We start from the raw sequence: 16,661 nt of genomic DNA, 5'->3' as shown, positions 1-16,661 counted from the left end.
GTCTTAGGCCCTTGTTTTTTGACAAACAATGACCTTTCAGAGGTCAAACTGCTGTCAAGAATATGAATTGGCTGCTTTGCAGCAATTATAGCTTTAACAGATTAAAATATCTTCCAAATGCAAACAAGGACTCCAAGACCTGGACAAAGATACCATAGAATGGATTCGAGTGACCACACTACCCATCTAATGTTGATTTTCACAGGATTCATGTGAAAGAAGATTATTAAAATAAAAAATTGAGATGATCATTTGGAAAAACGACTTAATAAATATACCTGATTACCATGTCAAAATTAGGTCATTAATAAGTTGCAATTGCCAATTAAACTTGAATTTGGTAAATTATTTAAGGGTCTACTAACTAAAAGGTAAATGGAACTCAAATTACCATGTGTCTACATAAATTGAGAGAACCTTCATTTTTATTTGACTATCAAAATGTAAATATCTTGGGCACTCTATCCTTTGATTGGATGTGAGGCAGTGTATGTTTATGTATGCATGATTAGATAGTAGACATGATATTGTTAATTTCGTTTTCTTAATTGTGTTTATGTATATTACCTCATTCCTTCATAAAGTAAAATAACTTGCCACCATGACAACAGGTTACCAAATGTTGCACCAAACAAAACATAGAAGGACAGTGTAAAGCACAGATCCTGAAAAACAAAACGTGAAGAATTCAAGATTATTGGTGGAATCTCAATGTCACAGTGTTGTATAAGATATATGTAGTAAAGTTGGTCTCGCATTGGAGTAATCAGACACAATACAGCTCCAAGTCTCCTATGAGTTGTCGGAGCCTCCTGAAAATTGTGACAACCTCCCACACACAGCAAGCACGCAAAAATTAAGTAAAAATATGACATTTCATATACCCTGGGTCCAAGATAGGCATAAGGGAGTTTGTAATGATCATATCCCACGCTAAAGATTACAAGATTATTGCTAAAAGAAATTGATTGCAACAAAGAATTACTTACGGTCCATTCTTTTCTTGAGAATATGTACCAGAATAACATGAATTGAAAATACACAGGAAACAGAAGGGGAGGCCCAACTGGAAAAAAAAAAAAAAAAAAAAAAAAAAAAAAAAAAAAAAAAAAAAAAGAAATTCAAATAACTGGTGAATTTATGTTGATTCATTTTTGCCATAATCATTATCACAGTAAGCACATTTATATGTAAGTTAATTGTTTTCCATGATTTATCATCATCATTATCATCATCTCAATGAATGAGATTTATCATTTATCATCATCATTATCATCATATCACTTATCAATCACCCAGCCACTCATCAACCTCTTTATTGACAATACTGGTATTGGCTTACTTATCGTGAAGTACTTGTGTTGGTGGTTGTACGGCATGGAAGACTTCCCGGACTTGGCGACTGCCACCGGCATCTTCTCACCGACCACAAACAAAGCCTCAAGCCTTACATCTGGATCTTTATCAATCTTTATAAAAGAAAGTACATAAGAAAGTACATAAGAAAACATAATTAATAATAGTGATGGCATTATAGCATGTACACTGTCATGACATCTATTGTATCAAAAATAATACCATAATATTACAGCAGTAAGCAGCAAATTGGTGCCATGTACCTGCTTATATTCCTGGGTTGAGAGAGACGACCATAGGTAAAGCGCCTAACACAAGGAAACAAGTGGATGCACAGCAATGGTTCAAACCCCGTCAAGATTGGGAGAACAACTTGCAACGGCTGTGACAAGCACAAAAATGCAACAATAATTTTATAATGCATTTATTGTAATGTCCAAGTATTTTGTAGCTCGCCTTTTACAGTGGAACTAAAGCACTAATTTACAAAAATAGGAAGGCAAGTGAATATTTGTATTGAAATATTATAAAAATTAATGTTGTAGCTCACAGATATCCATTTAATCTAGATTTAATTTTGAGCCACTCAGAACTTCTGACATACTAAAAAATGGCAAGCTCAGACTCCATTCATAATTCTCCAGAAATGTCATATGTAGTGACTTCTTCCAAATTGAGAAGTCTTAAGTAGTTTTCTGTTTTTGGGTGAGCACTAAACCTTAGACACACTAAAAAAACGAAAAGGTAAAAAGGCTCTCAGTTGCTATTTGGCATATAAAAATATATAGTAATATTGCCTAACAGCGTGACCACTCACAATTTTTGATATACCCAATGACTGGGTCGAAATTACCCAAGATTCAGCAAAAATTTCCCAAAATTACCCAAGATTCCTGAAAATGCATTGAAATTTGAAAAATATGTGTTTTCGCATGTATAGTTTCCCTTTTAGTTCAATTTATAAACCATTTTTTTATTGTAATTTTTTGTGTTAATTATTAAAATTAATATTCATCGGTGATAAAAAATACGCCCTCAGTCGGCCAGTGTTATCAGTGATCAAGTTTTATTATGTAATGCATTAATTAGGTAAGATCAATGGCAACACAAATCACAAATAAACAATTCTGAACCCATGTTTATAGCAATTAACAGTCAATTAAGAATGTTATGTGCACTTCATTGAGTTTTGCTTACTTGAATGGACTGAAATATACTTTGTTACTTCTAATTTTTCCTCTGTGACAAAAATATTTAATTTTCTTATAAAAATAAAATACCCAAGGATTTGAACGGATTACCCAAGAACCCAAGACCAAAGTCAAAATACCCAAGATCTTGGGTAAATACCCAACCAGTGGTCACGCTGTTGCCTAATGTTCTTACCACATTCGGCTTGGAGTGGTGTTGATTATGCATGTGGTTCCACCATTTACTAGATGCTCCCTACAAACAGTATTGAAAAATCAAATTGACAGGGAATTAGATAAGTGTATTTGCATATAATTACACACTGTATGTAATTATGTGGCATGCCACCATATTCAAGATGCTTCCCATAGATCACATTCAGATATTAAATTGATAAATACCAGTCTCCCTCCAATAAAAGACCTCTCCAATTAAAGAAAGAACACATTTCTACAGCCCTGGTTGAATGCCCATCTGTTATAATTAGCTGTTACCGACAAATTAAATATTCCCTCTACTTACAGACCAAAGACCATGGTTTTGGTAGACCAACAGAAAATTTTCCCTCCAATTAAAGACCAATATAAAGTAATTAATGATGTTAATGCAATTTTTTCTATAATAAATTCAGGGTTTAAGCTGGCCAAAAAAAATATTTAGCAATTTGACTAATTCGGTATGAAAATAATTTGCCAAATAGAAATTTGATGAGACAAAATAAAAGAATATAATTATAAGCAATGATAACTTCAATTCCATTAGATTTTTGGTTCATTTTGAGTAAAAATATTTAGCAAAATTCAGCTTTTATTAGGATTTGGCTATTTGGCTAATGACAGCTTAAACACTGAAATTGTGTTATATATGATTTGTACATAGAAATATTAGTATTAGCCGATTCGCTGTTTAGTGTAAAGTGTTTGTGTATATTGAATATTACAATAATGTTAGTGGCTATGTCTGTAATATTTAATGGAAAAACAAGCTGATGTCTGGCTACCATAAAATGTTTCATTAGGAATAAATAACAGCATGCACTAACTGTACATCCATTTACAAATATTTAATGTATTATTTTTTAATAATTTCTCTGTAAATAGAGAAATCTAAAGACCACATTTAGTACACAGGAGTCCCAAGTCTCCTGTAGAGTCCCGGAATGGCGTCTCCTGGAAATCGACAGGAAGGACTCCCGCGCTCCGTCCGCAAGGAAGCAAGAATCTCACGAAATAAACCATCTCCAGCATATTCGTGATGATAATTGCATATTTTTATATGTTTCCACTACTGTATTATTAATTGTCTCTTAGCAGTTAGTGCCAATCATAATGGCTACCACCATGCACAGCAAAGTATGTTTTAATGATGTCTTATGAAATTCATTTAAACAGATTTCTTGACTCCCAACTTGGGACCCCTGTTGTCTTCCATGATTATAGGGATCATATTAGACACCACCATGGTCTTGCTAGACCAAGCTGAACATTTTCTACTACTTTTAAAACATATAATGGTTTTAGTGCAGTGTTTTTACAGACTATATACATCAAAATAATATACATCAAAAGCCGATGTTTTGTGTATACAATGCTCCATATTGTAGCACATTGAAGTTTGTATTTTTATAATTAATTGGATACTTGAGTAAAAGGACAATTGATATGTGTCTACTGAGAAATGGTGTATAATGAATCAGCAACAGCATACAGCAATCCATTCTAAAACACTTGGAAGAAAACATTCAAATATAATATATAATAACATGGTTTTGGCAGATCCAACTAAAAATGTTCCCTTCATTCCATAAATAAAATATATAGTGATTTTAATTCAGTTTTAAAAAATATATGATGATGATGATGATGATATCACAGATTTATATCAAAATAATACGTAGCATAAGATGATGTTTTGTGTATACATTTAATTATGTGTTCGTAATATTGTAATGGTGATTTGGGTACAAGCATAAGACATGATGTGTGACTACTACGAAATGATATATTAAGAAACAATAACAGCACACAGTTACTGTGTATCCATTCTAAAAATACTTGGAATAAAACAATCTTACATTTACTATATCATTTCTTAATTTCCCTTTAATTTAAACAGAGACAACTTTTCGAGCCGGTTCTTTAATTAGAGGGATTCTAATTAGAGATAGATGCTGCAAACGACCACTAAAACCCTGGTCCCAAAAGTGGTCTTCAATTGAAGGGAAAAGTGTAATTCATACACACTGCATGTCGATACTTATACAGTAGTCATACCATAAATAATAATAATAGTAAATAGCAATAACCATTCTAATATGTTTACATTATAAAATGATACCGTGCATATGACTTGCATGGTAGGCCTCAGCTGAATGAACTATGACTACAAGTGAATCTAGCATTTATCCATCCATCCAACAGTTAATACAAATTTATCTATATTTCAAATCTAACCATTCATCAATTTATGGCATTTAAGCACTTTATCCATTCATGTTTCTATTTATAAGACTGTATATATTTATATCCATACATTTTACATTTGCTTATTTAGCTTATCCATCGATGTTTATTTATAACTTAATGCTTAATATCAAATATGCAATGACTTTGATCAAAATTATACTATGAACATACACATAGAACTAAACAATCATACATAATCTTCTAACTGATGGAATCTCTATTGTATTATTGTATAAACACTTTTATCAAATGCCTGATGAATTTACCTTCAAAGTACCCATGATAAGAAAGTGCACCAGACGGTTGAACTTGTTATCCTCAAATACTGAATTATGCCCAAAGTCATGCTGCAACCAAGCACACTGCGCCTGTGACATTGAAACACTCTGGTAAGGTTATTCAGATACACAGGCAGTGATGATAACAGTGGTGTATTATAGGGATGTTAACTTAAGGGAGCTGATAGTGAGGAAATGTGATGGGCAGAATTGTACTTGAGTGTAATTTACTCAGATTTCTAGCCAGGCTAGTGCTGGCATCCCACAAGCTCAAACTAGTGGTACATCAGTACTGGAAAAAGTGGGGTCATATCTGGATGAAATTGTGTATCTTATCTATAAGGAAAGATGTGACGTTTACATAATGTACTTGTTTTTGTCTAGAAAAAAGTTTTAAAAAAATTAGAAAAATAGCATACATGTTTTATTTCTTTTTAAAGACATACCCAAATTGAATGCCAGTAGGCCTACAGAACACCAAACTGGTCATTAAAAATGAATACTTATTTCAAGCTAGCAATTTCACTGTTTTACTTAAGTTTTGAATAAAATTTGTATAATAAGTTAATAAGTGTTTAGCTTGAATACCTGTGCAGTTCCAAGAATGACTATTGCAAAAATAAAGGTTGGCACGGTAACTCCGAAGTAAGACATTTCTGCATAAGCTACAATGGCTAGAAGGAGGATATGTAGAATCTGTACCAGGTAAAATGTTTTGCTAGGTTTGAATAAACCCTGAAATAGAAAGAAAAAAAAGGAGAAAACTCAATCATATCAAGGATGACAGTATTACTATATAACTTATTAGAAGGTAGTGGTAACTACTCTATGTGTTGAACCTGGTGGGCTTTGCCAGAATCTATTCCATGCCAGATGCTTTTCCTTTGTAATAGAGATTATAATGCACCGCTTTTTTTGGAAGAGGCACTAGGTTCATGAACCGAGAATTAGCATGTCCACTGTGAATGGTAACGGACACTCTGAATAAAGCCGGCAATCTCGCTGCGCCTGGCGGTCGTCGCCGATGCAATTCTATAGAGAAAGGAACACGACGACGCGTTCCCAAGAGATTACTTTCAACGACGATCTGTTCAAACTGCCACCGAAAATCAGTAGATGGTGTCGCGTCGTCTAGCGCTTACAGGGGGCAAAGGTTGGATTTGTCAGCAGACAGTTGTGCAACTGTCGTACAACGTAGTGAGGGCTCGGCTTTAGAACAGGGAATTGTTTCTTAATACAAATTTCCATAGGTGCTCAACTAACTACCTGTAGCTGAAAACTAACTATACTTTATACGTTTTATTTTCTATAGTTCATCTTTAGTGCATTATCAATAGACAATTGGCAAAAATTAAACTGCTTATATAATCGCCAAAAATAACAATACTATTACATTAATGAATTGTAATCATTAATAAATTATTACTATTTTTTTAACCTACCATTTTCTGGGCTGTTTGACGAAGATTTTTAACATCGTCAACTATACTTTTATTTCTGCTTTTGTCTGTTGATGCTACTTCACCAATGTGCAGTGCTGTCATAAACTTTCGTGAATATTTCTGATCTTTGTGAAATGCCACGAACACTTCCTGTAACAACATGCAAAAATATGAATTAAATATGAAGGGCTACAGTACATTAACTGGAACATAAATATAACCAAAATAGTAGGCAACAGAAAAAAAAAACGAACAACTGAAAGTAATTGATTTAATGTGAAGATATGAAATGAATGAATTATTAACTTAATATAACAATTTTCAAGATGAGGTCTACTAATAGGCCTATTCATATTAATTATCATTTTGACAACAACAACAACATCAATATCAATAATAATAATAATAATAATAATAATAATAATAATAATAATAATACATTTATTTCCTCCAAAAACATCAATAGAACAAACATACAGAGGGGGAGGGGGGTCAGACAAGGAGGAACAAATTCCTATTACCCAATGGTTTCACCTGCCCAAAATAAAAAAACAAAAACGATGGTGATATACATATAAATTCATAACAATTCTACTAATTATTGATTTTGCTGTTGAATAAACACAATAGTATCTGTTTTAAAGTTGTTTAGTGATGTTAAAGTTCCATATTTCAATTGGCAGACTTCCAAATGGCCAGTATGGTATTAAAATAAGAATATTTAAGTGTGTTACATCGGGCAAAGGAAATATGGAAGGTTGGAAACTCTCTTCCATGATTGACTTCAAAAGAAAAATCATGTTCTACATTATTGTTAAGAAGGGAAAAGCAAAAACAAAGACAAATAATTTTCCTTCTATCCTCAAGTCACAGGAGATTAGGTTTGTTAAGTAGCTGATTGTAATTATTATGTAGAGTACGACTTTGTGCCAAACTATGTTTTCATAATTTGCTGTTTTAGTTGGACCACTTATTATTAATGTATGATGATTTGCAAGTGAAATAATAAGAAACTTTCATATTTTTAATTTTTTTAAAAAATGTTTTAATGAATACCAGCAGTTTTGTTTAAATAACAAATTTAAAAGTTTACTACCTTTATACTATTAGATGCCTCATCTTACAACTTTCAAAGGGGTTTACATTGTGGCTGAGATAGGCAATAACAGCTTAAGGACTCTTGTTCTAAGGTTTGTACTGTTTCGAGAGAATTATCCAAGCTTTATCGTGCTCTAAATCCATACTTCCCAAACTATGGGTAGTGACCCAAAAGTGGGTCACCAAAGTTTTGTGTTGGGTCGCGAGCAGGTTTGTAAAAGACTTTTAAAAGTACAAATACTTGGGCGTTTGATTGACCAACAAGTGTCAGGCGAACTCATTGCAAAAATCAGTTATTTCTAAAGTTAATTTTTGTCTCAAATTTCTTTATCGTCAGTCACAACTACTTTATTTTAAAAGTCGCAAATTACTTAGTTTTGCTCTGGTTCAACCTTTTTTTGATTATGCATCATCTTCATGGTTTTCTGGAATATCTAAAAACCTTTCAAAAAAACTCCAGATTTTTCAAACAAAATGATTTGTTTTATTTCCAAATCAAATCCCAGTGCAAATGTTGGTCAATTTGAATTAAGAGATATAGGTTTTCTTAGCGTTAACAATAGAGCAAAATTTTTAAGATTATGTAATGTGTACAAAATTTTCACTAAAACCAAGGACTTGTTACCAGGATAGGAAGCTGGCTGGTTTAAGCCGTCTAACTTGAATTAGCCTTATGTGCGTTATTGTTATGCAAATGAGTCAGATAAGCACAATCTACACATGCTCAGAAAAAAAAAACTTTCCTTAGCCACACCACACTGCGTATTGGCTTGGCGTACAGCAGCTAGGCCTAGCTTTATTTTTGTTTGTTACGCACCACTGACTTAGGCTGTTTGTCATCACTTCAAGATGTCTACCAATTCGTGGAAAAGGCGTATTAAAATCCAAATATTGGCGTTTATGAGCAACACATTTTAATTTTATATAGGTAAGTAGTAAGTATATGAATAATTTTAATGCACTAGTTAGTTTATAACTACATTCTAATTTGTTTTGGGTCATTTTTATAAGCGGTTAGATATGGCCTAGGCCGGGTCTAGGCTAGCCTAATCACATCAATTTAAAATCAAATTTGTAGACATACTAGCCTTATATCTTAACTTGCAGGTGATTTTATTAGTAGACTAGTTTGTTTTTAAGTGTGTAAGTATGATTGATTTGCATGCCAAGCGAAATTAGTACCCTTATTTTGCTTTGTTTTACCGTACTGTAATTCTCGGCTAGGCCTAGCTGTACGCCTAGCCGATACACAGTGTGGCCATGGTGTAGCTAAGGAAAGTTTTGTTTTTCTGAGCATGCGCAGATTGTGCTTATCTGACTCATTTGCATAACAATAACGCACATAAGGCTAATTCAAGTTAGATGGCTTAAACCAGCCAGCTTCCTATCTTGGTAACAGTTAAAAGTCCTTGCTAAAACCGCCCCTTGTTATTTAACCCATAAATTTACACTCATCAAAATCTTCACCATTTCACACGTAGCAGTTCAGTGAACTTTAGGGTACCTATTATAAAGGGAGGTTCTGACAAAATAATTACTTCACAGGAATTCAAGATTGGAACAGATTACCAACACAAATAAAGTTCTCCACTTCATTAAACTCATTTAAAAAGTCCCTCAAGGATCACCTCTGGAATGATATATAGACAATAAGTCTATTTTTAATGAGTTTTAATCGGTCAAATTTGGTTTTTTTCTTTTTAAAATTGTTGATCTTTTTATAATGTCTTAACTTTTAAAGTTGTAAATAATCCCTTTCCCATTTAGCTTTGTGTTGATACCTTCATGTTGTTCTTCCTTTTGGCAATTGAATTTTTCATTCCCAGGATCCCAATGGAAATACGTTTCTTTGAAACCTTTTTGGGCTATTCCTTGCTTTCAGAGTTTTCAAAATTTGTATTGTTTTTCCTTGTCTTGTCTTCCTTTTTTTTGTATTTTACTCTGATTGCTAAATAAATTCAAATCAAACAAAATAAAACATGTACTGTAGACCGTGGGTTGAGGATCGAAAACGTTCAATTCTGTGACTCACCAATCCGGGCTACCTGGCTTTTGCACAAAAATGTCAATACTATTAAATTGTAACATAATTTGATTGTCGGCAATCGTGAATTTGGGGAAACTGTAACCAAAAATGAGAATTTTTATCAAAAGTTGCTACATAACTATAGCCAATCAGAAGACGACTAACAATGAAGTTTGGCTTAGCTGCAAGGCCCTCAGCCAATCACAAACTACCTTCTATGCCATTTGTCCAATTGATGTAAATAGTAAACAACACACTCCACTTGCAAGTATGGCGTTGGACAGAAGTTTTTCAAATGATAAATCTGAGCCGGTTTCAGGCATATTTTTGTGATACATGTTGTAAGAACCTAGAGTATGGTTGTGTCATTAAGCGTAAACAGCTTAAAGAAATTTAAGGATGTGCAACTCTGTGGAAAACAACAAATACGAGTCCTCAGTATAGGCCTATTAAGTTTCCGTCGAAGCTGATGAATATCCTACATATCGAAGGGGATCAGGGATGGTGGTGCAAGTAGTAGTAGTCAAAATTGCACCGAATCTGTTTAAAGGTACGTGTGTGGTTACCTATAACTTTAAAAATGGTATGGTATGTTTTACTTAATTGAGAAGCACTAAGTGTCTCTCTATCACACCACACACGCAGACAGGAAGCCCTGCCTTTTCCTCAAACTGGGATACTATCGACAGCAAAATAAGCACAGAGTACTGTATTGTGAATCAAATACGATGATGTTATATTGTAATAAGCATATTGAGACAATAATGTTGGCAATGAATCGACCCAGCATAAACAACTGACCATGAAGACAAATCAAGAATAGCCACAATTATATAGCAACTATTTACTATTGTCTACCAAGAACAATTACTACACAAATTGAATCAATTCAGTTTTTTGGGGTGGGGGATGTGCCCTTCAGTGACTGTGCTTAGACTAAGCAATTCAGGCTTAATTTGATTTTAATGTCTTCATGAAAAGAATATAACAAAATTATTGTATTAATAGTACAGTATGCTTTATCTACATAGGAATCCTTAGACACAACATAACAAAAAATATATTAATTAATAGGTATCAAAACTGACTTAAGCAAATAATATTTATCAACACTTTGATGTCCAATTAAACATCACCACCTGCATTTAATATTGTATTATACTGATATTACTTATTTTTTTTTTTTTTTTTTTTTTTTTTTTTTTTGGAAAACAACCTTTGATTAAAAAGAAACAATTTAAATACATATTTGATCATTAAAACCATCACAGTAGCATTGATAAGCTCTTTGAATTAGTTTGTTTAATTAATTTTCACAGACCACAGAATCAAGTGAATGGAAGTTGATGAACCACAGCCAAAGCAAATGCTCATTCTGCATCAAGTCAAGAATTAAAGAAGTGCTTCCTGGCCGAAGTCATGTTCTCCCATGTATTTTTTTGTAAAAAGACAATAATATATTAAGTACTTTTAATAGAGCAAAAACCATTGAGAAATTAGTAAGATGTGAAACATTGAGTGGTGGAATTACTTGAGGCTGCTATTGCAAATCAGGATGAAGCCTTGTCACTACATGAAGGATAAGGATCTGGTGGCAATTCAGGCCATATTATAGGCCATGGATAGAAACATGAATCAATTGAAAGTACTGTAGTCCTATCAGATTGGAATTGTATACTGTTTGTATGAATGTTGTTATCTATTTCATATGACATCATACCATACACTGTGTTGAGAAATATTACCAGATATTATTAAGGTTTTTCCTTATGAACATTTATCAACAACACATTTATTTTCTTTATAAAAAATTGCATTGACTTTTTGAATTGCAATGTATTGTATTTTACAATGCAATATGAAAAGAAGAAAATAACAGAACAGTACTTGCTGATAAATGATAATGAATACAGCAAAACTTTCATTATTTCTAGTTTCTTTTCAATTGTTTATGCTGGTTGGCTACGTTGATAATATTATATAATTGTAATATTAACACATGTTTATAAGTGGATTGGATTGAACTCAATATTCAGCTATGTTTAAAGCAGTTCTGTGTACGTATATGATGTGCTACAGTGTTTCAATAATGTTCATATAAAAGTTCAGATTTTTGTCATAAACGTCTTTCAACCTTGTGTTTACTGTTGTGTAGTTAAATGTATATACCCAGTGAGTGATCAGAGAGATAATGAAAGTGATGAAAGTGCTGATGGGATGCAACTGGCTGAACTGAGGTATATTAAAAATTTATTTGTTTCACCTTTTTGGAATCATCAATTGCTTTACTTTTATTCATTAATTCAGTCCATATTATCAAGGTCTTCAAGCAGTTAAACAAAAATCAACAGGCATGGCAAGAAATACTGATTAATGTTAAATATTTACATTGCATGCAAATAAAAACATTTGAAATTTTACATCAGCCTCAATGTGTTCTTATTTTTTGAAGTAATTCAGCCTCAGTTTTCTTTTAAAGTGTACCGTACATTTTTTTAATTATAGAAAAAAACAAAAACAAAAACAAAAAAAAACAAAAAAGCGATTCCAAATAGAATCAAAATATATTATATATTTACAGGAACTGTCTCATTCAAAGTCGATGAACATTACTTCTTGCCCTTCCTACTATGCATATGTAGGCCTAGATAAGTAATACAATACACATTTATCAGTACAGCACGGTCGACTTTGGCTTAAAAAACTACGGTATGACAGTCGACAGAAGACGGGAAATGCAATTTACTACCTCTAAAATCTTACAACTATTACCAATGTATTTTATTTAAAGGCTGGTATACTTCTATCATATTGAAATATTCCACTAAAACCGGAGAACTTTCATCCAAATTGCTACACATTGTCACTTTCCTCGCGACATTGTTTACATTAGTTACTGAGTTTGCAAGAAAGTTTGTGATTGGCTAATAGCGTCTCATCAATGCTTAACAGGTATGGTAAGTGTGCTGTGATTAGGTACTGCTTTCATGAACGACATTATTTTTTCGAAGATAAATTCTCATTTTTGGTTACAGTTTCCCCAAATTTACGATTGCCGACAATTATATCTGTCTCTTATACACATCTAGATGTGTATAAGAGAGCGCGGATCGGTGGGTCACAGAATTGGTAAACTAAGCCGATTTTGGAGCCTCAACCCACAGTCGAATGTGTTAATTTACATGGTTGATGTAAAGTCTTAACCGATCTCATGACTTGAAAACACTATATTAGGTGAACCCTCATTAGAACAATATTTTACTACATGCCCACAAAGTATATATTATATCTTACCACAACATAATTGTACAAATCTAAACATTCCACTGTTTAAAAACAAGTATAGATATAAACTTAAAGCAGAAATGCTGTCATCTCACCTAAAAGAATAGCATTTTTCCCAAAAAATTGTAAAAGTACCTCCCTGGGCCCCCTCTATTATGATTATCTGGATCCACCACTGACAATGTAGTAGGCAAAAATTGATGTATGCCAATGTCGAGTAATCTCTGATTAAAACGCAGGCGTAAAATTTTGAGGATCCTATAAAAGTTGCTATACAATTTACTATCAAATTATTAGATGGGTCGTGGCTAGTGTGAGAAATTACAACTTGGATCCCAGAGTAAAAAGTTTGGGAAACGGGGCTCTAAATGTGCCCTCTATGGAGTGTAGGCTTGGCACCCTTCTCAATATGGGCCCTTAGTATTACATCAGTACTTGGAAAGTATCCATAGAAAAACTATAAGCATGGCATACCCTCAATTACTTTTGTTTATTTATTTGTTTTAAACACATCTATGTTTATTTTCAGCTTGATGACTTGGTTTCTGATTGTTACCACTTGAATGTTTAATCATAATTATTCTTGTACATAGATTTAGATTTAGATTACAATGTGCTCTCGTGCGATGCTCCCCTGACCCCCTACCCATACCAGTGTTCCTAGCACCCTGAGCCAAAATGGTATTGTTGATATGATACATAACAGCAATAATGTGTCACTGACATCGACTGTAGGGCCATGTTGTAGAAAACTAATGCATTCATCATATTGGACCAATTAGTAATTGGTTTAGTAATTGTTTTTAGTTAGGACTGATGATGCCTGTAGAAAACAGGAGAAACATGTTTGTGAATAAATTGGTTATTTCGTTAAAATTAGTGTTCAACATGATTTCGCTTCGATCTTTTGGTTCCATTATTCATGATTTAAGCTGCAACAGTGAAGTTAGCAGGTCATAATTGAGGAAGCTAGAAAAGCTAATAAAAAAATCAAGCAAAGCAGAAGCTGATTTGAATTTTTTTCTCATCAATTGTAAACAATTCAGCGTTTATCCCAACTTTATATCACTTAATTCTATAAATTGAAATTTTTTTACATATTTTATTTACACATACTGTAGGCCTAAAGTAACCAGTAACAATAATTGTTGCCATGAAGATTCACTAAATGTTGAATTTTAGCAATCCTCTAAATTGTATTCATCTTATTTTTTTTATGTTAGGCCTAAATTCAATCTAATATTTTACATGCTTCAGTTTTGAATCATTTAGCGAATCCACCTCCCACCAAAAATGATGATTTTGAAAATAAAATGTTATTTTTGGCTGATTTCGCGCACCCGCCAATATAAAAAAATGGAATTTTCAGAAAAAAATCAATGTTTATCTTTATTCTTATTATGCTCGCTGCTGCCTTGAAATCTCCAAAAATAAGAATTGCCTCATCCCATTCCTAATTGTATAAATTAAAAGCATTTAACCATTCCATTACTAACACTACTGTGTTTAAATTCACCAATATTTTTATTTTCTCATCCGTCTGGATGTTTTTGGCAAAACTATTTGTTATAAATAAGAAAATAAAATTTTAATTTCATTTTTTTCCCCCTCCTCTGATGATCTTCAAAAAAAATAAGTTTGCAAAACAAAGTACAAAAAAAGTCTTGCCTAAACCAGGGAGTTGTTATATAACAACTCCCTGGCCTAAACATTCAAACTTTGGACTATGCTAATTAGAAAATAGCGAAATCTAGTATTTGCATAATTAGATAGGCCTAATAGTGAACATCTAGTATTTGAATAAGCAAGATAGGCCACACCCAATTTACTGATATTGAACATGATCAGGTTCTGCATGGCAAATTTAGTGCTGCAGGGGACCGCAGAAACGGTTTAGTTTCCCAAACTCGAAGTTTCAACTCCTCATTGTGCTTTTCGTTTGTGTCCTTGAGCAAGGCACTTTATCTGCATTGCTTCTCTCCGCACAGGAGTATAAATGGGTGGTGTTGCCTAATGCTACCGTGCGCCAATATGGCAACAATTAAGAATGTAGACTCAAGACCAGGGAAAGTGCTTTGTGACCTAAAGCAGTGGCGGATTCAAGGGATGGGGCAGCCGGCACAGGGCCCCTTAAATTGTTCACAATTTTTTTTAAATGGAGATATTAAAAGAATATTATTTTCAAATTTTAAGTCTGAGCAGTGCGAGTGCAATTTCCAGGCATCTAGAGGTGCCATAATCACAAATTTTCTTATCTCAGCCCCAACAATGGTGGGGCTGAGGTGGCCTCCATCTCTGAAAGTACCTCCCCGGGCTCCCTCTATTTTGAATTTCTGGATTTGCCAAGTCTGTAAAGGCATAGGCACTATATAAATACCAAATTACAAATAAATAAATAACAAATAGTCCAGGGAGGAGGGTTTGGGAAGGGGGTCCCATAAATTTAGGCAAAATTTTAAATTATTTTTTCTACTGAGGGCAGAGAGAGGGGGTATCCCCTGAATCTACAGTCCAATGCATTGGAATAGGCTAATGATGATATTGGCTACTTACTGAGGCGTCTTGTCCGGCGTAGTGTGATATGACCCTACTTCCTCCAGGATGCTTTCTCCCCCAGTTGGTTACATTATATACCTCATCATCTATAACAATCCATTTCTCTGGATCGGTTTTACCATCCTTACGTTGGATTTCTTCCCATGTGTAGGTACCTTTGCTGCGTTTAGACGGCATATCTGTAATATTAATAATCGATTGTAAATACCTTTTATCCGATTTTCAATAATTGATTGGTTAGTAGTAGACTAGTAAGCCTACAAATAAATCAGGAGATGTATTTTTTACATCTCCCTGAATAAATCATAAAACTTGCTAAGTAAATTAATCCTCAGCAAATTTAAGTCGATACTTACTTACTTACTTACTTACAACTGGGAGCTTAAACGTGACCTTCAGACCTTCTTCACAACATAGATAGTTAGCTTGGTATAAGCCTAACTAAAGCTTACTTAATCGGTAATAGTTACTTTAAATTAATAACATACCGAACAGTGGGATTTCTTGCAAGAATGCTTAGTTACCAAAGGTGGGCTAATTCGGCTAAACTTGCCGGTGGTTGTCCAGGTTGTGATAATTTCATCGTACGATCGACTGTCGACTCCATGTCCATGGGCTAGCTATGCACGGTTCATACCGGCTGGTGGCGTGCTTTCAACTTATGTAAGGCGGATAAACTTTCCATTCGACTAATTGATACTTACGGAAGCACCTAAGTGCCATTCGACTTGACGACTTGTCAAGATAATTATGTTGTCAAGTCGACATAATATACATATCATGTCGACATGGCGAGATAGATTATCTTGACAAGTCGACATACTAAAAATGTTTTGTTGTCATGACGAGATAGGTTACATATAGCTTTATTTGTCAACGTGCAAACTTGGTTCGTACATGAAAATATGTTTCTAGATGCTTTAACAGAGAATAATAACTTAAAATAAAAACACATTAAAAGATA

The 16,661-nt window shown here is 33.5% G+C and overlaps 1 protein-coding gene across 3 annotated transcripts in view; it reads right to left on the bottom strand.

Moving 5' to 3' along the window:
• LOC117125539 (acyl-CoA (8-3)-desaturase-like) overlaps positions 1-16,338 on the bottom strand; it is a 20,079-nt gene extending 3,741 nt beyond the window's left edge. The window contains exons 1-9 of one of the 3 annotated variants that reach the window (XM_033272062.1): positions 16,186-16,338; positions 15,695-15,876; positions 6,733-6,882; positions 5,879-6,025; positions 5,279-5,380; positions 2,743-2,802; positions 1,343-1,469; positions 990-1,066; positions 568-665 (exon numbers count right to left, since the gene is read on the bottom strand). In XM_033272062.1, coding sequence (XP_033127953.1) covers positions 568-665; positions 990-1,066; positions 1,343-1,469; positions 2,743-2,802; positions 5,279-5,380; positions 5,879-6,025; positions 6,733-6,882; positions 15,695-15,874 — 941 coding nt within the window. In that variant the 5' untranslated portion in view covers positions 15,875-15,876; positions 16,186-16,338. Of the gene's footprint in view, positions 1-567; positions 666-989; positions 1,067-1,342; positions 1,470-2,742; positions 2,803-5,278; positions 5,381-5,878; positions 6,026-6,732; positions 6,883-15,694; positions 15,877-16,057 lie in introns of all 3 variants that reach the window. The other 2 variants (XM_033272063.1, XM_033272064.1) reach the window with 2 other exon arrangements.
• Between the last annotated feature and the right edge of the window lie 323 nt (positions 16,339-16,661).

Source organism: Anneissia japonica, unplaced genomic scaffold, assembly GCF_011630105.1.
Source record: "Anneissia japonica isolate Jap-2015-1 unplaced genomic scaffold, ASM1163010v1 scaffold7731_len1735946_cov199, whole genome shotgun sequence".
Lineage (NCBI taxonomy): Eukaryota > Metazoa > Echinodermata > Crinoidea > Comatulida > Comatulidae > Anneissia > Anneissia japonica.
This window is presented reverse-complemented; position numbering and strand designations above follow the sequence as displayed.